Genomic DNA, 24,584 nt, shown 5'->3' on the forward strand with positions numbered 1-24,584 from the left:
TTGCTAGACCTGCCATGAGGAGGCAGAATGTCTTTGTTTGCTGCGTCATGGGCACAAGATGCTGGTTGTTTGGTCTTATTGTGAGCTTTGTGATTGATTGATTTGTGGTTTTTAGTTGACCTTTGTCCAGGTTTGTGATTAAATATTTCCTGTTTGAATTTCTGTTGAGAGTTGTTGTTCAAGCACATGTTATGACAGATAGGCTACATTTCATATGAAAAACCTTTTATATTCTGAACTTCCGTGCAACATAAGGCTCTGGCTATCTTTTATTGCTTTGTCTGATTGTTTATTGCGTCCTATTGAATGCCCAGAGACTGGAGCCACGGTTCACCACTGGCTAAATAGGCTAACATGAGCTCTGCTCACTGTAAGGAAATACGACTGGCAGTAAAGAACACCAATAACATTACCTTACATTTACAATTTGAATTACGAAATCACTGTTGAAATACAGTATACACCCCCCCCCTCTAAAAAAACTTTTGAATAAGTTTGTCATTCGGCTTCACTATCAAATACCATTTTATTGTGAAAACTAGCAGCAGACCAAGCAGTCTGATCTACTCTTTTCCATGCTGTGCAGGGAAATTCAGGAGCAGCCCTGACCTGCCAACTGGCCTGTAAAGTGCTCTTATCAGCTTGGAATTTATGTCAGCATGTGTAGTGCAATGGCCACATTTACAGATAAAACCATCTATCTCTCTCAGTCTGATGGCTGAGGACAGAGAGAGCTTAGGTCATGTTGCTGTTATAGTAGACAGATAACTGATGAAGCGATGACCCTCCGACGACACAGAGATTGGCGTAGACAGAGTTTTATGGCCCAGAAAAGGTCACGGAAGCCATAAACAAAATCAGATGCCGACTGAGCGCGGGCAAGGTTGTTGATTAAAACTCAGGAATTTTGCTCATAACTCCGTGGAGAACTTAGAAATGAGACATGGACTCATCGACCAATCGCACCATCACTATAACTCAGACACAAAGGGCAGTTCAAAAGGGTGATGGACAACTGACATTTGAGGCAACAAGTGACAAAAATAGAGCTGAAATGAATAAAACAGACAGGGACGATGGCACCTCTTTGCACCATCCAAAACATGATCGGTTGCACAGCTTGCAAAACAGGGCAGATTACTGTCATCAAAGATCTTTCATAGTACGGACCACTGGGCTTCACTGGGTGGGTGACATTGCCTTCTGAAAGATTTAGATAAGCAGCTGATTTCTTTACAGCATTTTTATATCTGTTTATTACTTTGGCTGCTGATATTCTTAAGATGGAAACCAGTCAAAGGGATGAAACATGGAGCAAATATCTTGACATTAAAGGAGTGAAACAAACATGTATGACCAGGGAGCAGATGTTCCATCCAGAGGTTTAGGGAAAACTAATGGAGCAGCGGAGAAAGCACTTTCATTCAACAGTCCCAGTTAATATCATTTTCATTTCACAAAAGATAGTGTTGTTCTGTGTGTGAGAGAGTAGAAAGTATGGCAATAAAAGTCAAAGTGTGACAAGAGTTCCTCTGTAAATGTCCTGTATGAATGTTTAAAGTCTAGTTACTGACTTAATCAGAGGCAACCTTTTCTTTCCAGATTAGATGATCATAATTATGAAAGACTGATGGATGCCTTCCCTAGATTATGCAAGTGTCTCTACTCCTCCAGTGCATTGAGTCACAAGTTTGGCTGTGAATAGTCTAAATTATTAAGCTGTTTGTCAGACGTTGGCAACAGAATCTGCACAGACTTTGCATACTGCTGATGCTGCAACAGGATGCACAATGGCATTTCATTCTGTTTGTGATTGAGTGCAATTGTCAAGCTATGAGCAATAGCGTCATGAAATCCATGTTTACTGAGCGAGACAGCAGTCTGAGACAGACGCAGTTTGTAGGATCCGTTGAGCAGAGGGCCACAGGACTCAGTCAAAAGAGCAATTTTCAACAGAGAAGGATTTGATTAAGAAATTACTGACCAGCTAACAGATGAACTGATCATTACTTCTTTTTTTTTTTTAACTAACTCAACATCATATCTCAGAATTATTATAGCAGAATATTTTGCCTGTGGAATAATTACAGTAAAAACAGAGTTTGAATGGGACTGGAATTTCTGTCCGTCATGTTGTGAATTTACATATATCTTACACAACCATTATAACAAATCAGTCATTTCTCTGCCACTTTTATTGCTTTGAATAGCTGCAAATATCAACAAAAATCTGATAATTTTTCACTTTGAGATAATTCTGTACACTGGCACGACCGTGATCCCGGGGATAAGATTTAAATCCAGAGAAGATGGCCGTCATTGCCAATCTCTGCTTTTTTATTTCTCGAAAAGGTTCCTTTGTTCTTATCATCCGCCTAAGTGCAAGAAGAATACTGTTATCAGCTTGAAATGTATTGTAATTGATTAAAACTATCGAGAGGGACAAAAGGACAAAGAGAGTGAGTGAGACAGACAGCGAGTGATGTTTGGAGGAGATGATGGCAGGAGAAGCCCTGGCCATCCAGCAGAATTTTAATTACTGCAGGCAGCAGCAATTCTCGCAGACTAATCTCCTCCACAGTAGGATTTATAGGCATTACTGATGCTGACAAAGTGATCGCTCAGGGAGAGATAAAACATTATAAAATAAAGCATGAAAATGGATATGAATAACACTTCCTCCTAAAGGCAAGGTTGTTTTAATGTTTGTTTCACTAAATGGTATTGCTCATTAACAGATTGTTATGGATTAATATGTTAGTAAAAAAAATAAATAAATAATAAGAGGGTGTTTTTGCATGCACTTGTAGAGGCTTAATGGAAAAAAAAAAAGATTTAATTTCAAAACAACATGCGTTTCACTTAAAGTGTTTAGGAATTTGCTCCAAAATAGTGACCTTCAGCAGAATTTCAGCATCACAAGTGTGAATGTGAATGTTCCCTCAACGGCAAAGACTAATGCCATTTTCAAGCCAGCGTGAGTGGGAAGTAATAATAATGATTCTACACTAGCTGTGATTTCAAAAGGCTTTGAGTAAAAGATGTCCCCTCACCCCTCCTTTCCTCTCCTTTCCTTCACTCTTTCCCCTTCCTGACATTCTATTATTGAGAAACAGCAACTCTACGGTAGCATGCTATTGCCACTGCACTACATCCGCTCCCACTTAATCCTCCTGGCATTTCACTAGCCTGCTCTCCTTCCTCACACACGCCAAACTATTTAATATTTAATCCACTTTGGATGAGATTACCACGCTACGGGTTAGCTGGAAATTTTGGCAGGGGACGGCCTTATCAATGGGTATGATGCATGGCAATTTTTTTTCTTTTATTTCCCTTTGGCTATGAAATGGAACGCCAGTTGATTGTGCTTGTTGAGGTGAACAGGGATTGATGAGAGGTCTGAGACTGCAGAGAGAGTTCCTAATGAACAAATAAATCAAACATCTCTCCAAGATTGAGTGGGTGTCTTGCCGTGTGGATCGCAAAGTCACACCACATCAGACTTGCTAAAGAAGATGATCAGGGGCACTAATTGAATTGCAGCATACACACACGTACAGTGCAGCAATGCCCCGCCCCCGAACAACCAGAGCTATCACCTCAGTGAATATTGCCTTTAATTTCACAGCCTGAAGTCAATTTCACACCCTGCAATCTCCATATGTTTATCTACAGAAATTTAATTTCTGTTATTAGTGACAGTCCTTTCGGCCACATGCTCAAGTGCTCATGCACACATGCCACCGACAACACACACACACACACATTCTCAGACACAAGCATACCCTGACAAACAAACACATACATACAGTACACCCTTGAGGTTTAAGTGTGAGAACAAATATCATCTAGAAATTCGGTGCAAACGATATTCATTCTGAATGCATTCATTTTGGCTGATGTAGAAAACTGGGGAGTGATATTAAAATGAACAGCCTGAAAGAAGAGTATTTGAAAATGAAGACACTGATGACTTAGGATTGACATTTAGTTTCAAAAATGTCTCACAAGCAGCGGCAAAGGAGTATTGTGAATTTGTGTCTAGCAGTTACGTGGGAGGGCAGAACATACAGCTGAGCACATAACTTCTCGTATTTTCCTTTGAAGGCGAGCTGATGGGCTGAAGCAGAACTCTCAAGGTATGATTAATGCTTTAAGTCAAAGCTTTCCATCTATCTACATTGTTGAGCTGTTCCCTTTAATTTCCCAGACTAGCTGTTTGTCTACAGGGAGTCTTGCTGCCAGTCTCACAGATGGGGAGGACGGGGATCATTACTGGAAAAAATCAGGATATATTCTTGTGTGATCAAAATAAAAGCGCGGGCCCCTCTGGAGGCTTGTCTGGCTAAGAATAGAAACAAAAGCTTCATCTCACAAATCTTGTGAACTAAACGTAGTGATGGAAATCCAATAGAGCTTGTTTCAAAGCGTTCACAGTTAACCATCTGACTGTATCTACCGCTGCTGTAGCTGTAGGAAAACTGAAACTTTTCACTAATACACACAAAGGCAATGTTTTGCACACTCAAAGTCTTCTAAATTGTTTGAATTTAAATGTACTAAATTGCATTCCACAAAAAGTTTTTTTTTTTTAGCAAAAACTGAATGATGTACCCAGTATGTTCTATTCAGTTAAGAGCAGGAAAAACACAGATAGACTGTGAGTGGAGGTCGAATGAATTCTGACTATTTTATTTTCACCCTAAAACTAGATTACTATTTCATTTTATTACCAGAAATTCATGTTTATGTAAGGAGCTGCTGGAACAATAGTTTTATGTTTACTTTGCCTCACACTCCCCTAATCCCAAAGTTATCAGGTAGGATAAATGAAAAATGTGAAAATAAGTTGATGCTATTCACCTGCACGCTTTAAACTTGTTTTTCATACCTGTTGTGAGTCATTCTTCCTTGATTTTATATCTAACAGTGTAAGCTTCCTTGAAGGAAGCTCACTAGTGGCTGCAGTGATGTGCAATATGGATAGACTGATCTCGGGTATGGGAGGATAATTAGGTATTATGCCTGTCTGGCTATGCCTTCAGCATACGTTACACTTGAGCTTGTTTACTGCTTATACTTTTTGTATGTGGTTCAGGAAACATCACAAGTCTCATGTGGAATTGAGAACCTGTAGGAGAGGGATTTTGATGTGTTGCCAACCCAGCCTATGTGATTATTGAGAAACTGTGTGAGAGCTGAGCACACCAGCATGAAGAATGAGATTTGTAATGTGGAGATGCGGACTCAATACGACTACACGGAACGTGGGAATGCCCACTGGCCTCGTTCCCCGAGCTTACATATGATAAGCTGCAACTATCTTGTCTTGAGCCGCCAAGTTGGTGTGTAACACGGCCTCATCTGGCCAGGGCAGTGGGCTATGACATTTCACCCCCCTGCCAAGAAGATCCTTCTTCTATCTTCTCTCTCCAAAGCCCCCGTGGCCCCTGAGAGCCCTGTCAGCATACAGTAGTCAGCTGAGGCTGATTGAATTAACTGACACAAAATGGATTCTACTTGCTCAACCTGCTGGACAGATGAATGCATCACTGACAGACTTTGAATCCAGGCTATGCGAATGTGGGTCTGATACAAGCTTTCACCAGGATATAGTGGCTCAGACAGCCATTAGGATAAACACATTCTCAGTGCTACATCAAATACAACTGGGACGGCTGTAAAAGATAACAACCCTCAACCCTGGTATGGAGTTCTCTGCAGCTCAGAGAAAAGGTTTCTTGTGTCTGCGCCGCTTCAAAGGCATGGTTGGATGTCTGACGTCGATTTATTTGTTTCCTAGCAATGGGGCAGTGGTTGCCTAAGGTTAAAGAAGCAGACTTGTGACTGGAGGTTGCCTGGAAAGTCTGGCGTTGTAGAAATTAATGAGAAACACTTTCCTGTGGTTGCAGCAGGCAGCCCTCAAGCGTGAGTGAACACAATTCCATGAAGTGCATATAATCCTCCCCTTCCCCTACAACTTTTGCCCCAAGGATGTAAATGAATGTGAGCTATAAGTCAACATACCTGGTAGAATAAAACACAAACTTCCTGTGAAATCTACAACAGCAGCAACATCAACCATTAGTGCCACAAATATGAAGCTGGGGTGCCCTGAGGAGAGCTACACTATGATCAAAACACTCAAGAGCACTAATGGATGTTTAGACCACTGTTGTTGTTTCATTTGGTACACCCAAGGCTACAGGGCAAAACATACATATAGTTTCAGGGTTGCTTAAAGCAGGAAACTCCACACAGAACTTTTTTTCTTCTTTTATTTTTTCCAATTTTCTGTGGTGTATGCGACAGATTTATACGTATAACAATTTGATGAAAGAAAAAGACTTTTATCATTAGAAGTTGTATTTTTTATTTTTCATTTATGTGTGTGTGTATACAGGACACTGTAGTTGTCCTTTTAACAGTGATCCCTTTTTCTTCATTAAATTTAGTGCTGTTGAGACATTTACAGACAAGACCCACAATTGGAGCAATCCTGGAGGATGGGCGTGGGTTCATCCTCAGGGATAGACTCATTGATTCCCTCCTGCCCTCGAGTCTGGCTTTGAGAGCCACTAGGCAGGTTTCAAGGGCTCTCATTACCGACGCGTACATGTAAAGCTGTTCACTGCTGCCTCAAGCTGTCTGCAGAAGAACCATAAATTGAGCGCTGCAGCGAGGATGATGGATAGTCTTGTCCAGGATACAGATGGCTCCTGGAGGGGGTCCGGCTCCCCTTTGGGGACAAGTCAGCTGGGCCGAGGACCACGTAATGACAGTCAGAATCTCTTTGCAGAGTAACATAAGCCACTGCGGAGCCATCTTTAACAGCTCGGAGAGCATGCACGTTGTTGCACTGGTACCACACAATCAATAAAGCATTCGAGCGTAACGCTAACAGCTCAAACGTGCATGTTATCAACTCTTTACTGTGTAAAGTCATGTGTGATGTGTGTCCCCTAAGGAAACTATTATCCCAACCTAACATCCTCCACTGTGCTATAATTATATTGACGTTACACAATTACTATAAGTTATTGTAAAACATTTTATCAGAGAATGGCATTCATTATAAAAATATAAGATCTCTAAATGCCATTTCATTTAATAATATTAAAAAAAATAGACATGATTCATACTGTTTGATACGCTTTAAGGCGTATAGAATAATTAATTTATTATTTTCTTTTCTCTTCTTATATGAATTTTTAGATTATTCAGACTTGGTAGTCACTTACTGGATAAATAAACCATTCAAAGTATTAGTTAATAAGCAGACATACATACATACAATGTGTTCCAAAGACTTTTTCTAAACAGGATTATATTTTGGATGCTGAAAGCTATTGCCACAGCATAGGAAGAAAAGCAGAGAGTTAAATAGAAAGTAAACAGCTAAAGTAGTTTGATGCTGATGGGCCAATGTTGCCTTCATGGTGCCTAAGAAGAACTAATGTACTATAACCAGGAGTCCTGCTCTGAATGTGCTGCCACGACTTTGCAGCGCAAGGTAGACACATAAATAAAACCGAGCAAGTGCAGGTTTAGTGTTGCTATAGAACGGGAAGATCTGCGCTGTTTGTCACTTTGACTGAGGGAGCTGGGAGGTAGCGAGTGATGGAGTGCACTTGTGCGAGCGAGGGCTCCGGGGTCACATGTCTTTGTGTCCTGCCCTTAGAGTAGGCCTTGCCCTCCTGTTCCTGTCGGCCCTGGCTCTCCTGTTGGTGCAGGTATGGCTAATCACAGACTGTGGCACTGGGTCCATGCAGTCAGCCCTGAATAAAACATGGAACGAAAAATTTAATCAAGAGAGGGCATCTGCGGCTGTCTCAGGCTGCTGGTACTAACACTCCAGCTATTCACCACATGTGTCCTCATACTAATGTAAGGCCTAAAAGGAGGCAGAGGGCAACCTCTTTTCATAATCAAAGTGTTTTTATTCATGACATGTCTATTAATTAGTTTGGAATAGTCTGCACCATGTGCTCAGGAGAATTTAAATTGGCTGAAGAGGATTTGCCCTTTCTCTGTTAAGCCAATGATTTCTTGGCAAGTCTTTATAACCAGGGAGGGACAAAGAGGGGGAGAGGAAGAGACAAGAAGATAGAAAGGGTGTCTGTGTGTGTGAGTCTGTCGATCTGTCCGTCTGTCTGTCTGTCTCTCCATTTCCTTCTGTGTGAGTGAGTGAGTGACTCATATAAATCACTGTTAGAAACTAAACTGAAACCGCAAGAGCTGTTTTGCCTTGTTACAATGTATCTAATCTTCAAGTGTGTATTATTAACAAGGGCACTTGAACTCATTTGAATCCAGTTGATAGAATAACAAGCAAAATGTGTTCAATATGTCATCTAAAAAAGGGCAATGCATCGTTTCATTAGAATAGCTTTAGATAGGCTTGACAGTTTTTTTGCTTTTGCAAGAATTGGAAGTCGTCTGTGTGACATTTTCCCAAATGACAGAGTAAAATGATGAGGAGGGAACATCCATGGAGGCGTCTTCAAGTGGATTAAGGCAGAAAAAAAGTAATTTCCTTCAATTAAGATTGTGTATGTTCATGTAAATAAATGAAAATAGTCGTTTGATGGCTAACAACACCTGAGCCTTGAGGGACGGCTACGTGACAAACCTCGACGCTAGGTTGGCGTGATATCCTTTCAAATTCCTGCATCAGTGGCTCCCATGTATTATTCCACTGGAACAACTCGCAAGACTTAGATAATTAAATGTCTTCTCTCGTGGCTTAATGCCTATCCCTCCGTGTCTCACCTCCACAAAAAACAAGCTATTAATGTTTGTCAGCTGTCATTAAAGCTGCACTACGGCTTCTGTCAAGGCACAACCTGACACAATTATCTGCATTCATTCAAATTATGAATCAATAACAGCATGCAATTCAAAGCCAAAATAATGGCACCTCATAAACAACATGTCTCTGGTTCAATTAACAAATAGGCGTACAGTATTGACACTTGTCAAGACATAATCAGCAGTGATATTTTAGTCATGGTGAAGGATGGAACAGGAGGCAAATTGTTTGCTAATTCTCATTTCACACTCCCAACGTGAAATCATCCAGGCACACAGAGCACCAGTTCCTTTACATGCACAATGGTCTGGCTCACTGCGTAACACCAAATTATCTTTCCCTTGGCTTAATTATTCATTAGGCAAACATAATTAATTTAAGAAGCTCCTCTCACAGGAAGTGTTTCAAATAAAGGCCAGAAGGACAGCTTTCTGCTTAATCATTAACTCAACACAGAACACAACCAAGAACCTGCAAGGATCTAAATGCTTTATTGACTATAATCTTAATCTGTGCCAATAATATTTACAGGGCTGAAAAGTTGGGGCCCCGTGTGCTGAGAACACACTGCAACATGTTTATTTGTTGCAGCTATAGGAAGGCCTTCAAATGTTCAAAACATACTTTAATGTTGTGTGCGTTCAATTTAACGACCACGCGCAAGTGAACAAATCCCAAGCAGGCAGCTGCCACTTTTTCAAATCCTACATCATTTACCAGGTCCTATTTTGTCTCAAGGTGTCTGAGGGGGCCGTGATGGTTGTGTGACAGATAGAGGATGTGAAACCCAGACAGAAGGATTAGTAGCTTCTGCGGCTCCTCTTAGCCAATCCATCTCCTACCCTACATATTTACCAGAAAAGCTCCCTAATTAGACACACTGAGTACAGGGGCACACATGCGCAAACTTTGCCCTCTCTTCTCCTCCTTTATCTCCCCTTCCTTCGCTCAATCTCCCCGACTCCAACAGAAGCCTCTTGGTGAGAAGGCACAGGCTTTGATCTATCTTTTCCGTGATTCTGAGCTTTCAGATCAAGGGGCGGTTTGTCTTCAAGCTCACCAAATCCTCAGACGGCCCGAGACAAAGAGCAAACATGGTGAAGTGCCTTTCCAGATCCATTTGCCTAATGGCACATGTGTCTGTTAGTGTGTGTATGTGTGTGTGTGTGTCTGTTACTGTGTGTGTGTATGTATGTGCCTTTGTGCATTGACCCCTCTCTGTTGCATTTCCTTGTGCCACTCCATTTCAACAATTATTACAGACTTCCTTTTGTGCTGGTCCATCATTATTTTTGTTATTCCACTCTATTTTTCTGCCGCGATGAGTTGTTGAAATTGAAGGACTGAAGCTTCCATACCAATTTCGCCATTGTCTGAATTCACCTTATTTTAAGTAAAGTTTGCTCCTGGAATTAATCTCTGCAAGCAAACAATCCTCCCTCGTATTACCATGGAAACAACAAGATTTTTTTTCCCCCAGGGATCTATTAAAACACTTCTATTCTGAGGATCTATTCATGAGTCAATGAAAAGGGTGAATATGACACCTCTGAGCTACTGCCAGTGTGTGTCCTGGTCAATAATTTTTAGTTTAAAGGCTCCAAACCAAGCTATAACCGAGAAGCGATGGATTGCTTTGGTCATAATATATCGTTGCAAAAGAGTAAGTCAGACTGTAAAGTTTGTCTTGGATACATTTCAATTGTTTTTCGACTACACTTTATGTGCAGAGTAGTTTATGGCTGCAGTTGGAGTTTAGTTTCTTCTCAGTAATGCCTTATCTGTTTGTTTTAAAATATATATATATATATAGGAAAGAATATGAAAAAAAGTTTCTCTCCTGTTTACACATCAAAGACATGTAAGACATCAGTTAAAAAAAGACAGCTCTTTTAAAAATGTCCTCATTCTGCAATTTAATGAATTAACTTTGAATTTGACTGAAGCGGCAACAAAAGACTAAATTGGTGTGTTACAACCAAAAACAATGATGGGACACATTTGTATTCCATGTCTTATTGTAATGCTAATTAAACACCATAATGTTCATTACCTTCAGTACATTGTTGGATTGGATTCTCTATAATCATTGTTACAAACTTTTTGTTTTTGCAGCAACAGTCTAATCCCTGTCGATCCATCCCCTTTGCAAGCAGTGGCATGCAAAGGCAAATGAATGGGAGGGAAAGAAAAAAAAAAACAAGAAACATACAAACCTTTTAGGATCTGTTTGAACTTGTGCCTTCAGATGTGTCCTCATATTTGCCTTCATAATCAGTTTGGACAGACTGGATTGTGCTGTGAAATGAAATGTGAGCTCACAAATCCCATTGGCTTATAGGGTGACAAATCCAGCTGGCTAGAAACCTTTCTCTCATCCCCACTTTCATTTACAGTTGAGTGCAATAAGTGGGGGAAAAAATAAATTTAATAGTTAACTTTGTTTGAGTTTAAAAGGTTAAAAACAGCAAAGCGCAGCCTCACAAATGGCGAGGGACACTGAGACAGAGAGTGCGCGTACAGACAATAAAAGGAAAGGCTGCAGAATAAAATGACTCCAAAATCACAGCAGGCGTTTAATCCAATTTCCTTGGCAGTTGGAGCTGTGTAAAAAACACATAGAGGTTTGTCCCCTATAAAAGCCATAGGGATGGCAATCAGAATTGATCAACAATCTAATAAGAGAGTGACAGATTCAAGGGGAATGTATCAAGATCAACATGAGCCAGTTCAGTTCACTTAAACGTGATCTTCTCTGTGCTGAGATTGGAGGTGATTTTTCTTTCTCACGCATTTGTATTGTTTTTGTGATTAAATACCTGTGTGTCTAAATTATAATTCTGACTTAAACAAAATAAAATCTATGTACTGTAAGCTATCTCAGCTATAGACATACTGTAGATCTGATAGAGCTGTCTGGAAGGCAGGCCATGCTTTGTATTATTCTTGTCCCCCTACTACACTACTAAAACATTAAACACACCATAGTCTGACTTACACTACTTAAACATTGTTACTGGGAGCAGTCTCCTCCCTCCTGTCTCTGCACTGCCTTTCATCACTAGCTCAAATGTGCATCCACACGCAGAGCCGGGGCTCCTGGAGCTGGGCCAGAGAGTGTCCCTGCAGCCTCTCAGCAGAAACAGCTTTGTCAAACTCAGTTAGCCACCTCCACGGGGAAACACCTCTTTCCACAGTAATACTCCCAACTATTCTCATCATGCCCCTGCCTCTGCCTCAGCCACCTCATCAATCCACACAGCAACAAAGGTAAACAGCCTCGCACCTTCCAAACAGAGGCCCATGCTGCTTTGTTGACAGAGTGCATGTGCAAACCGCCAGCACAGAGGGTGCGCGACTCGCAGGATAGACTGAGCTTCATTTACAGAAGGTAATTGCACTGGAGCCAAGTGCTGCACTTTTGTGATGAGATTTTTCACAGCTTTGCTAAAACCTTGTCTAGATTTGTTTACTGGTCGGATGAAGCTTTTTCTGACAGGGACATATAATAAGTTCAGCTAAATGCAATCATGTCACCTTCAAGCAGAAGCGGTCACCGACACTGACAGGCTATTTACCATCCGTCCTCCTTATTGTGCGCACCTCGGCGTCCAATGGCACGACACTTGTCTGGTTGGGATCACTTCAGCTGCTTCAGATTGAAAAGGTTTTCATAGTTATTGTTTCGAGCGGCACTGGATTCTGTATGCTGCGCTGGGGTTCAGACACAAGCATCGACAAATGTTCCTCCTGATATAAATCGAAGGACTGTAGCAGAAACAATTCTCCAACACTTTCCTCTGTAACTGTGCTCTCACTTTTGCTCCCTCCTCGTCAAATAGTTTCTATGTTGCTACCTTAATTAGGCCGAGGCACTTTTTTTTTCTTTTTTTTTTGCCATGAAAACACAAGATAAAGCTCATGCTGTCTTGTTGCAGATGTCCCCCTCCCCCTCCAATCCCAAGCTATACTACATACATGTTCCTCAATCTGTCTGTGCATTCAGCATGGGGGAAAAAAGAGAAAAACATCTTTGAAAACAACCAGTCGCTATCACCCAGCATGTGGGGACAATAAGAGACAGACACTGTATAATGGAAGGCCTAAACCAAGTCATTACTCCAACAGCTGTCCTTGCATGTTTTGAATTCAGATTTATTTTGTTTTGTCCATGATGAAAAACTGGATGCAGCAGAACATCTCACACACACACACACACACACACACACACACACACACACACACACACACTACAGAAATGAAAAGGAAAAATTCAAGAGGCATGTGAGTGGTTGGTATAGCTGCATGGACACTTGTTCAAGAAATGGCCCCAGGTGGATCTTCCACACAATACTTCTCTTCTTTTCCCCAGACTGCCAGCTGATAAACATCTGGGTGTTTTTGTTTGTTTGTGTGTGTGTTTGTGTGTTCCTGCAGAACAGGCTTCATCAAAACCAGAGATGTGTTTACAATGCAACTCAAAATAAAAAAAAGAATAGAATAATAAATCTGAAGAGTTGTTTCTCTTCAGACTGCCTTTTTAAAACCAGTAATGATTGCAATATACACACTAATACGGATAGGTACTTAGAGTTGCTCAAGGCGAGGAAATTTAGCTATTAAAGTATTATCTGTTGCAAGGATAGAGGTGAAATGTTGGGGAGGTAGAAATCCCACATCCTTTGAAATTGGTGCATTTCTAAAAAAGCACAGCATGCCACAGTGGTTAGTGGTGTTGACTCACAGCAAGTGGGACCTGGGTTGTTTCTCTTTGTAGATACTGCCCTGAAGTACAGTACAGTGTGCCTGCTGGGACACATGTCTCTTCAAGCAGGTAATTTGAACTGTACTGTATGTGTTTCATCATGTAAGAATAAATGATTTTATTAATTATTATTATGGCCATAATTACCTCGAAATGACTGTGTGGTTTACCACTGATTATTGACTGTTCTTTTGAAAGGATGTTCACATTTCTGCTGGAATCACTGGGGGTTGTAAGGCCTACACTGCATTACAAAGTGGTTGGGTTGTTCCCACCCAGTGCCTCAGTTTACCAGGGACATACTAAAGTGTAAAGGGCCCGGTCTAGGTTTTAGAAAGAAAAGGGAAACCATCCACTACTGTCAGAATTTATTTTTTCTCTGTTTGCATCTATAATTCAGGTATAATCATATACAATACACACAGCCGGGCTTCACTGACTGTCACTGAACACATGCATGTCCTCAAAGCTGCCAAGCTACGTTTAAAAAAATGATTCCTGGGTGAGAAGTCAAATGAAGGCTATGCAACATTAATGACACATTCACTCAAAAAAATCCAGCTTAAACTCTAAAGCAAATCACTACTATAACAGCAAAAATGGTCAGTGTGAAGTGTATTTTTCTGTTTTTGTGCGTCAGCTCCTTCATTGATCTTTTGAACTCCAAGTCAGTTGTAAAACCTTTTATTCAATTAAATGAAAAAAGCGGGGTGATTACAGATATCAGCGACGTGTAATGCTTGAGTAATGAACTATTAAGTTCATTTAAATGTGTCATACTCGGTGAATGCATGGGTCCTACAGGCCTCAGCAAATCAGCCCAAAACAACTAGAAGGTAACCAAAAGGAGCAGCATAACAATATGCACACACAGACACAGACACACACAAATACACATCTATTTCCAGGCAAACATAGCGGCCTCACATTTAGACGGACAGATAAAAGCCAGAATCATAAGCACTTAAATGGAAGAGATTAACGTTTTTATGTCTGCCAGGCCTTTTCAAATGGTATCACAATACTAATTCCAATTAGATTTTAACAATAACACGTTTGTGGTGCATCTCAGTTGAACTCTCCACTAAGGCAACATTATCTGAATTAGTCCTAATACGGAAAACACAGATATAGGGCCAGACAACACCATATGTTGCTTTTCAAAGACAAATTCTGAGAAGCTATAAAAGGGAATAGATAAGAATGAAGGATCCTTCAAACCCATCATTAATGCAGGTTGGCTGAATCATAATGGCAGCAGGTCTCTTCACTCTCAGCCGTGTCCTTAAAGGGTAAACACGAGGACATGGAGAGGAGTCTCCAGTAATGTGAGTGGCTCTGGGGCTGCAGCAACACATGAGGCTTTGAACTAAATGCTAACACTGGCATACAAGCAGTCTCACAATGATAATCCTAATGTCCAGCATCTTGATCTAGGCCAGTGTTTTACAACCTTGGGGTCGAGACCCCACGTGGGGTCACCTGGAATTCAAATGGGGTCACCTGAAATCTAATTGAAAAAAAAACTTACTGAATAAAATATATTTTTTAACTTTTTTAAATTATGATTAAAAACAACACACACAATCTTAAACAACTGTATTCTATACTTTCACTTTCTCGAATATAAATCGAGTTCAAATAAAATGCAGCATATAAAAATATGAGCTGGTGCATCTTGATTGACGGCCGTGATCGCGGGGTCGCCAGAAATTTGTGATGTCAGAATGGGGTCACGAGCCAAAAAAGGTTGGGAACCACTGATTTAGGCTGTTGGCATCCAACCGTATGCTGATAATGGAGATGGGAGTGACTTTGCTTTAGTCAGTATTTGCTGATAAATCAAAGTTGAATAAATACTCTTGTTTTGATAATGAAGTTATAACATCCGTGGCAAATTTAATCCAATAGCATTGGACTTGTAGCAAATCAGTGCTCAAGACCTCAACCTTGTGATGGCACCAGTATGAGAGCCAGTCGATTGCCATAATCTTTGGAGGTAATCCTCCAGGACTCATTGTAATTTATATATTCACCAAGTTTAATCAAAAACTAAACATTTTACCAAAACCAAGGAAAAATCTCTCAAAAATGAGCAGCTTTTCTTCAGCTCGGACCATAAATGTATCCACAAAATTCCAAAACATATACCAGCCAAAACATATTTGGGTATTTCAGATGACAAAAGGGGAATGAACATAAACATAACATAAACAAGTGAACATGGTTACATTATGTCCCTGTTCAATGTATTGTCTGGTTTACAAAGCTTTTTCTACTGTCAATGGGAAACCGCTAAACATCACTTCTATTCATTTCACACGCACTACCTGAAAGAAATGTCAGAAATGCACAGACCGGCTTTCACCACTAAAAGCTGTAGTCCTGCAATCAATGACGTGGTCCAACAGCTCCAGCTGTTCCCTGCTAAGTAGTCCATTCTTAGAGGCAAGCATCGCTTTTTTAAAAGGCTGCTCGCTGCTCTGACAGATGAGAATGGCCACAATGAGCCGGCGCTCCGTCACCAGGAGAGAAGCGCAGGCAGAGAGAGGACTGCCTCATAACTGACAGACAATTGCCTGGCCACCCAGCAGTTGCCTGGACTGAAAATGTTCGATATTTTGAAGATGGCGGTCGATGTTAGAACCTCTAAATTATACACAAGGTCCTCTGGGACATCACTTCAATACATCTCACTACAGAGAAAGAGGCTCACAGTCACGTCTCAGCCCTGTGTGTCTGTATTGTCTGTACTGAAGACATCAGCTGTACAAAATGCTTGGGAATGAATGTATGGCTGTGATACTGCTGTGTTTCTTTGTCACTGCCGGCTTAAAGACAGGGCGGTTATTTCTGCTGCAGGATCTTCTGCTTCTTCTCTTTTGTAATGAATTTGCGAGAGGTTGTGTTTGTATTTAAAGTTGTGCGTCACATGGAAATGAAATCAGTGTGTGACATACGTGTAAATGAAAAGCAGGCCCGCTGCAACTTTCCCCCTGCATCTTACACGCTTTCTTCGCTTGTGTTTGTCTTTGGCTATTTTCAATTACTCGCGGAGCTACTATCCCCTTCCTTGATCTATCCACAACATTGTTATCTTTCTCTGCTACTTAGAATATGTTTACTCATCCTGATGAATTCAATTACATCTTTTCAGAGGAAATTACTGTGGGGGTGGCTCAGCCTGCCAGAGGTCAGCACTAACTGTGAATACTAAAACTACTCCCCCAAACACATTACACAGCCTATTACCTGCTGCTTTCCACACAGCACTCTCCAGCCCCTACATAAGCCTTTCCACTGCCACAGATGAAATGCTTTCTAGATGGGATCTGGCGTGGAGAAGAGGGGAAGAGAGCTGGAGCTGTCCCCAGGCCTAATCGTTTCAGAGAGCCATCCCCAGTGCAGCCGCAAAACACGCCAGTGCTGATTAGGGAGGTGTGTACACGGCCAGGCAGAGCGTGAAAGGTGTGGAAGGGAGGCTTGGCCTGGGGGAGGCAACCATGCCGTCTCTCTTTCTTTTTTTTTTGCTTCCCGTGGACGACTGGTAGGATCGATAAGGCGCAAGGCCAAAGGCAAAGCAGGTGGAATGTAACCCAGTGGCGTACTGCCTTGACAAAGTGGTAGACATCGCTTCATTTAGGGTTTTGCTTGGAGGGGTGGGGGGTACTCTTCACTTGGAATAAATTAAATGTGGATGCCTCCCCATAACCACCACCACCACCAATTGGCCAGACACATTTTTTCGGATTCCATTGGCCTCCCTGTTGGAGGTCCTACAGTACCACGCTCCTCTGCTTTGAGAGGGAGATTTCATAGATGGAGCAGCTCAGAGATTTTTTCCTCTCCTCTGCTCTGGATGTACATTGACAATTTCACTGTAAACCTGTTACTTTACATCTCTGAAGAGATTGTTGTGTTGAGACAAAACACAGGTTGTAGGAGAGACTTCTCACCTAATTATCTAAACGGAAAACCCCATCTCAGGTCTATGACTGTCAAACTGATTAAACAAACAGGATGGGAAACACTACAGTATCTGTGGGAAAAAAAACTGTTTCATCTCTGTTATTTTTTATTTGACAGCTTTACTGTGCTATGCACTACTTTTTTTCTATTAATACATCAGGGGCAAGAACAGACTCCAATTTACCTGGGATATGAATGTAGGCTAAAAGCTCCAGAAGTAAATGTACCAAGGCAAATTATGTTAGGCTATTAACTCTATAATCATTATAGTATATTGGATGGTGCATTCTCAGTATCTGTGTTCTAACAGTAATTTTCTATGTGTAGAAATTAAAAACTGTTATTATTAGGAGCTGATGCTGAGTATTCTGTTTCTGACTCTATTGCTTAATTGCTTAATGGCCAAGTAGCCAGCACTGTAATTAACGCAGTAGTATATCGTTTGATTGTGAGTATGTTGTAAGTGTTGGCATGATTTTAATGGTCTGAAGCAAATTAGGGTTAGGGTCAGGGTATGAATGTTTAAATGTAAGAGTGCAAACTTCTACATACCCAATAGTATGTGTCACTTTTAATACAGAAAACATATCCAATTGCCTCATTTTTTAATGATCCTGATGCAGATACTATAAGAATATACAGAAAAAGATAAGTGTGTCCAATCACACTAAGATGAACTGTACAGTGTTCTTCAAGATTTAGTCAAAGTACAGCCTGGTTTAGTGAGAACACCATGGGTTATTTTCAATAGGGTAAAACCAGCTGTTGGAGAACCAATCCAATCAAAACAACGATGAAATCCAAAAAGATCCTTGCAAAAATATTCTCTCTCTCCCTCTCTCTCTTTCTCTCTCTCTCTCTCTCTCTCTCCACCGACAAATACAGCTCCACCGTTTTGATGAAGAAAATATATGAGGCAATGACTCAAATTAGGATGCATAGAACATTCTCTCAGAGTGAGAGAGGCATTTGCACATGAAGAGTTGAAAATGAGTCGCATTCAGCCAAGCTGTGAGCTCCACCTAGGAGGCAGTGAAAGAGACCACGACAGGCACAGAGAGGGGCTGAGGCAGGCAGGCACCAAGCCTTGAAGAGGGGCATTCTGGCATAATGACTCTCATTTACCATTGACAGGCCCTGGGAAAGTTAAACTAATTATGACAGCACACAGATGCTGAATAGCCCTTGATGAAGTTAATCACTGGCAATCCAACAAACAGGTGGTGAATGATTTCTGTTACCTCCCCTAGAATTATTGAAATACTTCGGATTTTTCTAGCGCACCAAGATCCATGGGAAACTTCATGAATATGTGCGAAAGCAAATGACACAGCTCACACTGGAAAACTAACACTGTGACCTCTAATGTGGGTGAGACAAATACAGAGAATTTTCTTTGAGCTTGAGAACACAGAAAATACTGGTTTGAAAGATAAAATGAGCTTCTTCCAACAGGTGTTCAGACAAAAGCTAAAAGAAAAAAACAATAGAAATGCTGCTCCACTCTTTTCAGTTAATTTAAGATTTAATATGCCCCTCTTCCGATATTAAACTTCAGACTTCTGTAAAAAGAATTCAGGGTCAAGTAAAGTAATAATAATAATTTCTTGTGTATTGTCAAACTACCAATGTGTTATGATTCATGACAAGAGGTCTTCAGATCTGAAACAACAAAAAGACATGACAACATTTCCAACATGCTCCTAAAACCAATAGTGGCATTTTAAGGAAAGCTCTGCCAACCAGGAGGAGAACATAACTTAAATTAACAAGCTCTCAGATACATAAAACATCTCTTTCTCCAACTCCCACATCACTACAGATCGCTGTTAACAGGCGGAGATAAATGTGTAAGCATAAAGATAATAGGCTTGGCTGAATGTCATTAAGTTTTGTAAAGCTCAAGTGCCTCACCAGGGCCAAAGAAAACTCTCCACACTGAAATGAATGCATGATTAGCCATTACATCTCTTTTTTTTAAATAGATGTGCTCATTTGAATATTTCTTTTTACAAAATTCTATTAATAAACTGGTTTGTTGGGAATGAATACTTTATTTTATCAGTATATGTGGATTCAGTAACCAGATTTTTTAAAGTGGTTCGGTCTGTTCATGATCTCCTCCAGTGTTTCTGACATAGAATCTAACTTGGCAGCTCACTGTAAAAGTAACAGCTTCTTCTCATAACATGCTTTACATGTCTTAATTTGACTGATACTACTCATGACAAGTTCAAGCTGTTGCCTTCTGGTTGTCTATGCAAGTTAATGTTCATAAAAAAAAAGAAAAAAAAAACTTCTGTCACTTTGTCCCTCAGAGATTCGCAGTGAGATGATTAAAGGCCCATGGCGTCCTCACACAGTGTGAACGCTGACTTGTTGCAATTTGGAAATAGCATCCTCAAAACATTGCTGCTGGTTGCTGTGCATGGGTCTCACCACACACACTTCAGTTCACAAAAAATATGTTTGAATTGCAATGAAGTGGACACTGCTGTTTGTTTATTTTTCATTTATCATTAATTAACGTTTTTTATTTACCCATTTATGATTGGAGACAGACTCCATAAGAGTTCCATAAGAGAAGCTGCCATTCAATCAGAGAAAAACACAGTTTTAATATACAGTGTGATCTCCATGGAGTCACAAACCAGTTTTGTCTTTAAAGGAGACAAATTATGCCCCTTTTCCACAAATTAAAATATTCAAAAAATTCCAGGTGTCTTAAAGACATGTCTGTGACATGCTTCGGTCAAAATACTCCAAGGATCAAACATCACAGCTCTTTTTTCATCCGTTCAAAACACCCCTGTTCAGAACGGCCGGTTTCAGTGCCTGTCCCTTTAAATGTGAGTGAACCACTGCTTGCCCCGCCCCACCCCTTCTACCGGTACCAGGTAGGGGTGGTATTATGCAATTTCTAAAACTAGTTATATCATTGCTAAACAACCGAGGGAACAGCTCGTAAAACCACATGGATTTCAACCTAGGGAGCCTGCACATTACAGATTTTTTTTTGGTCAAATCTCACATTTTGGTTAAAGAGCCTTCAAAAAGTGATATTTCCATAATATGTCCCCTTTAAGATGTTTTAGAAAGCCAAATGAATGTTGATGTAAGGAAACAGTGCAAACTTGAGTCACTACGACATTCCCAGAAAACATAAGTAAAGGATGGAGGACAAAGTAAATGGAAAAGCATTGGAGAGATTTAGGAGTTTTATTTCGCTTGTTGTTTTTGTAGTTAAAAGTTGTACACAAAGAACCGAGAGGTTTGGATCAGACTTTTAATCAACCTCCGTTTCGCTCTCTCCCTAAATGACCTTTTCTTATGAATGTGAAAAATAAAGGGATCAAAGGCTTGCAAAATTCATTCGCAAAGCAACATTATTTGTCATAACCATGGATTTAGTCCCTACAGTCCTGAGATTTTTTTTACCTTAACCAGGAGGTAATTATTCTTGCATGCTTCCGTTTTCATTTGTCTTTTTAATGGTTTGCCGTCTATTTGATGCCAATGTTTTCCCTATACCTTGACCCTGGATGACCATACAGTATAAAATATAACACAAGAGCTGTACTCTAAAGCCACGACACACTGATTTCTATAATACCTAAAACATCTTTAAATCCATTTGCTGCAAAATTGTTGTCACTTTGAAAAAGCATGAAAAGTTTGAAGTCAATATAATCTCATAAGAATTCACACAACAAGAAAGAGAATTAAAATGGTTCAAGCAATGCAATGTTTTAGTAATGCAATGTTTCTACACCAGCGACGACACACAGTGCAGGGCATTGTTTAAAAAAAAATCTTCACAGCTCGTGAATCATTAAGTTGCACTGCACATACAAAAACACATAATCAGCCATTAAAAATTAGTGTTTTATGAGCCACTATTGATGTACTGTTAACTCTCAAGTGTGAAATCCTGAACAACAAAAGCGGCCTGATCTTGCACAGCACATAGCAAGAGTAAGAAACAATGTGACATGAATAGGTAAAAGAAGAACAAGAAAAAAAGCGGCAGTTAAGGAACAAACAGTTGCCTGTACTTTCTATGACCCTATAAAGCTATAATTATAATGAAATGACTAACTGGAAGGGACGTTTTCTTTTCTTCACACAATAATTTGCTCACCACACAAGGGGGAAAAAAGAAATGCCTCTGTTCCTGTGCCCGTGACAGTGTTGATAGATGGCTGTTTGTATTCCCTGCTAGGTAACAGACTGAAGCAAGTTCCTCAACAACGGGCTGCGCCACAAATGAGAAATCAAGGCGTCGTCTAAACCTAAACTTCACTCACTCCCAGCGCATGTATACGCATTGAAAACTTCTGACGACAGCAAAAAATTCAAACCCATGAGAATTAAAAATTGAAATGGCTCACCTTGGAGAGTTTACAAAGAGATGAACGTTTGCTGGCTAAGCAACAGCAGAAAAGTCACTAATGGGAAATTTTTTTAGTTTGCTTCCAAAATAGTGCACTGTGCACTTTTTCATTTCCCTGGGGGTTTGAGCCATGAGTGAAATGTGCAGGTGTGTTCATGGAATATGTGAAAACCCTCAAAAAATAAAATGGAACCATCTACTGCTAAGCACTACTTCACAGCGTCCCATTGCTGAGTGTGTGTTTACTCAAAGAAGTTAATTAAACATTTAAACAATATAAAATATCATCTGGGGTGCCAGATTTTACAACAAATAATTGGATTTGCACCTTGCTTACATGTTTCTGAAACTCTGGACTCAGGCAGTGCAGCACCTTTCCCTCCACTAGATATTCAATCAGCAGATGTTATGTTGATAGTGTAAAGTATTGTTTCCGGCACTGGTCCAGAATGGCACAACGGTTTGGGATAGGCTGGGATGTAATGACTGAAACAGCCCAAGCAATGTGAATTCATTTCCACAGTTATTGCATTGTTTAGTAATCACTTGGTCCTCATGAATGTGCTCATTTTCAACATGAAACAGAGCGCCGTTTCATCAAGAGAGGATGTGGAACGGAAGTCAATCTTCTGGCATTTATATGACCTTATGCTATGAAGGAATGTATTCCAATACTGTGCATTACAACGAGCTGATGATACAACGTGTGTTCTCTGTCCTCTTCATCGAAAAACTGACAAAATGTCCAAATTCTTGTTTTTATTACACATTATGCTACATTTTACGCTCTTCAGGTAACTCAGACATTTATCAAGCCCTAGCTCAGACTGTACAGTGACTGCACATTGCATGATATTTTATTCACCTTATTTACTAAGTCATTACTCACGTCATGCATACTGGACAAACTGTATCTGCATGCACTACCTTGAAGGGGACTCCTACCCACGTCCATTACCTTGACAAATAAGTAATATACTACCACAGTTTGGGGGGGGGGGGCTGTAAAACTGTGTAGACAAGTTGAAACACAGGAAGCATACAGTACTCATGATGATGAAGGGAGGGCAGACGCACAATAGAGAAATAATTAGGACAAGGCCAGTGTGCATGGATCCGTCGCTGCTTCCCACACAAGCACTCAACTGTGTCAAACAGCTTGGTCAATAATCTTCAGCAATTCCTGAGGATTAGAGTCTTATTACCGAGCACCGTCTGTCACACAGACCTCAGTGCCCAAAGAAGTCACTTCCTGACTGTTTATGCCGGATTTCAACAAAGAGATGAAGAATTAACTGGAAAAAAAATAACCACATCAGATTGAGTATTTGCAAAGAATTGTTTTTGTTTGTTTGGATGTCTTAAGTTTTATTTTGCCCCAGGGGTTATTTTAATGCCGCATCTTTATCCTAATGTATGTGTGTCTGTGTGTACATGCACTTAGAGCAATCTTAAGAGGCTGCGTAAGTTGTGGTTGACAGTAAACTGTTATGCAACTAACTATCCAACACATTTTTAATTAGCTTTATTCTCTGGGCACGATGAAGCCTCTGTATATCCTGCTTGCTTCTAATTTAACGTTTGAGTTAAATCTGAAGTTACAGGGGAAAGCAGCAAGTTTAAAATGTATGCAGGTGATTAACAGAAGCATTTTTTGTAGTATTCAACTTTTTAACCAACCATAATCTTTTTTCATCTTATACTGTACCTTGAACATTGTAAAATTTTTAAATTTTCAATCTTATTTTTTTATTATATAGGCACTCTATTTTGTTTATAAGGCTACATGTACACTGGCAGATGTCAGAGTCAGGAACCTAGTGCCATTGCCCAGCACTCAGCTCTACCCTCGCCCTGTCGTATAGTTTGACAGAGGGAAGTACACGGAACAATCCCCACAAAGTACGTGCAAGAACCAAGTTCTTACCTTGTCCATGCAACGCGGCCACGGAAGCAGCAAGAACCAAAAGGGTGAAGAGGGTCTTTAATTGACAGTCTTGTCTTCGACACATGTCTACTTAAGTCGAGGTTGCTCTTCGCGCAGCTATACAACACGTCCGTGTGTTGAAATATAAGAATACTTCCAGGGCTTTCAAAAAAAAAAAAAGAAGAAGAAAAGAGAGAGAGAAGGGGAGAAACACAAAGCAAAGCGAGAATTTGAACGTCTGCGAAATACAAACAGAGCCTTGCGGGTTGCCGTCGCACTTCCTTTATAATTCGCGGGGAGAAAACAGTCGAGAATAATCAAGAGAAAGACGGAGGTCCCTGTTTAATTTGGACGCTCGGTAAGCGGATTCGTGGCTGTGTGAGCTGTCGGCACATGGAGAGAAGGAGCCGAGGCTTCAGCACCGCGGACAGCTCCTAGCGTCAGCTCAGGGAACAGCCTCCTCAAAGTTAGTTCAACCTGTTCAAACCCCGTGGCTGCGCCCTGCATCTCCTTTACATCTCATTAACGCCCTTCATTCACTCATCTTTTTACTGTATCTGCCCTTTAAATTCTACACATTTTTTTTTCAATCACTTCCATCGACACAACAGTAACCAGGTGCAAATGTGCAGAAAACAGGGGAGACTGGGTTTATGTTCTTTTTATTTTATTTTTTTTAAAACATACAATCACTATCATTTTAAAACATGAAATA

General features: G+C 40.5%; 1 protein-coding gene across 2 annotated transcripts in view; it reads right to left on the reverse strand.

Annotated features, from left to right (window-relative positions):
- LOC146974356 (seizure protein 6 homolog) overlaps positions 1–24,300 on the reverse strand; it is an 85,212-nt gene extending 60,912 nt beyond the window's left edge. Inside the window, exon 1 of one of the 2 annotated variants that reach the window (XM_085797568.1) lies at positions 23,870–24,300. In XM_085797568.1, the coding sequence (XP_085653694.1) occupies positions 23,870–23,954 (85 nt within the window). In that variant the 5' untranslated portion in view covers positions 23,955–24,300. The remainder of the gene's footprint in view (positions 1–23,869) is intronic. The other variant, XM_085797567.1, reaches the window with a different exon arrangement.
- Positions 24,301–24,584: the final 284 nt, after the last annotated feature.

Source organism: Trachurus japonicus, chromosome 14, assembly GCF_045865225.1.
Source record: "Trachurus japonicus isolate A0001 chromosome 14, Traja_1.0".
Lineage (NCBI taxonomy): Eukaryota > Metazoa > Chordata > Actinopteri > Carangiformes > Carangidae > Trachurus > Trachurus japonicus.